This window comes from Pholcus phalangioides, unplaced genomic scaffold (genome assembly GCF_987345545.1).
Source record: "Pholcus phalangioides strain wild (caught in Gottingen) unplaced genomic scaffold, Ppha-v1.0 ptg000010l_1, whole genome shotgun sequence".
In the NCBI taxonomy this organism is placed as follows: domain Eukaryota; kingdom Metazoa; phylum Arthropoda; class Arachnida; order Araneae; family Pholcidae; genus Pholcus; species Pholcus phalangioides.
In genome coordinates, this window is record NW_028301603.1 from 16808587 (window position 1) to 16810326 (window position 1740).

The following is a 1740-nucleotide window of genomic DNA, read 5'->3' on the forward strand; positions in this document are numbered from 1 at the left end:
TTGATTAGTTTATTTATAAAATTCACTTAGATGTGTATTGTCCCTGTAAAGAAGCTTACCGCATAGCGCTTTTGTGTCGTACACAGAATATAGCAATACAAATAACTTTAGCTTTCGGTGATCATTTAGTGCAAAATATTGATGTCATCAGACGTCTTCAAAAGAACGAGAACAAGTGGCGAAGTTAAAATTAAATTCGAAACGATTTTGAACAAAATATAAAAAATATTGTTGTAACGATTTCAAAATTCTCCTAAAAATATCGGGTTATAGAGGCGTTTATCATAGTAGATGATGTCGTTGTACTGAGAGTTTAACATTAAGCCAGGCAATTCCAAACACGATTTGAAAAAAATATTATTGTAGATGTATTTATATTATCGATTATCGTTGTAGCGATGTTTTGCTGCATATACAAATGCCGTATCGTATGCAGGATTTTCTCATGGGGGGGGGGGGGGGCATTCAACTTTTTTTTCTTCCCGAAAGGGGTTTCTTTTTTTTTTTTTTTTTTACTGAAAAAATACACCATAATCTTTTCTCAAGGAAGGTGCACAGAATTTTTCAGGGGGGAGGGGCCCGCGAAAAATCCTGGCCTGGGGGCCCGCAACTAGCATGTGGGAGCCATGGCGGTGAACAAATGGAAACTTGGATGTAGTGCTGACGAATTTTTCTTAGCCGGTATAACAGAAACTTCACTGCCAGAGTCAACAAGGAAACGATCACCCGTAACTTTGTCAATCACGAAGAGCCTGCTGGATTTGTTGCCCGATTCCATCATACCAGCGATGATGGAAGGTCGTCGTTTTTTTTTCTGGTATTTACAGGGCTGACGGCAGTAGCGAGCATTCTCACCGAACTTGTTGTGATAGAAGCAGATATCCCGTGCTCGACTTGAACGAGATGTTGAACGCCTAGCTCGTCGCTGTTGGGAGCTATTACGATATCTCCCTCTGGAGAGTCGATTCACCGTAGCCGTTAGCTCTGCCACTTGTTTGGTGAGCGTTTCGATGGCTGGTGTCGAATCGGTTCGATCTGGAGTCGACTGAATTTGAGATGACGACGATGGCTGGATTCGACACACGTAATTTTGGGTAGTGACTTCAGCCACTTTGTCGGCTAGGACAGCAAGTTGATCTAATGGCTCACTGGAAACCGATAACACTGCTTGAATATTTTGCGGTAAGCGTTGCATCCACAAGGTGCGCAAGAACTCGTCAGTGACTTTGTTGCCGGAGAGTTCTTTCATCTTTCGCAGCAGTTGACTTGGCTTTTGATCACCCAGCTGTAGCTCGTTCAAAAGTTCCTTGACTTTTTGATGTTCCGTCGCGGCGAACTCCTTTGTGAGGAGATCCGACAAGGCTTGATTGCCGGAGGATTTAATATCAGATCCGAGACGAAAGACAAGCATTCTCTGTCCAAGGAAGAAACCACGGCTGCATACTTCGTGTCATCGTTAGTGATTCCACTGAGTTGAAAAGCACTGTTGCACTGTTGAATCCATAGTTTGACATTGGATTTCCAAAACGGAGGTAATCTAAGTCCAATCCTCAAAACTTGAGCATTATCTTCCGCCATCGCTCAGCTCCAACGGGAGAGAGAGAGGAGGAGGTCACACCAGAAGAGAAGAAGAGCAGAGGATGATGCGTGGGTGAGAGGGGCCTGTTCTTCAGGGGCCTGTTTGAGGGAAGAATCTAGTCGTCATAACCTCAGACATAATGGAGGCTCGGAAAGAAGAAA

General features: G+C 43.7%; 1 protein-coding gene across 1 annotated transcript; it reads right to left on the reverse strand.

Annotated features, from left to right (window-relative positions):
* Window positions 1–610: 610 nt before the first annotated feature.
* LOC149081007 (uncharacterized) lies at window positions 611–1411 on the reverse strand. Its single transcript, XM_089238280.1, has one exon. It carries the CDS (start codon window positions 1409–1411, stop codon window positions 611–613), a length of 801 nt encoding a protein of 266 aa, XP_089094406.1.
* Window positions 1412–1740: the final 329 nt, after the last annotated feature.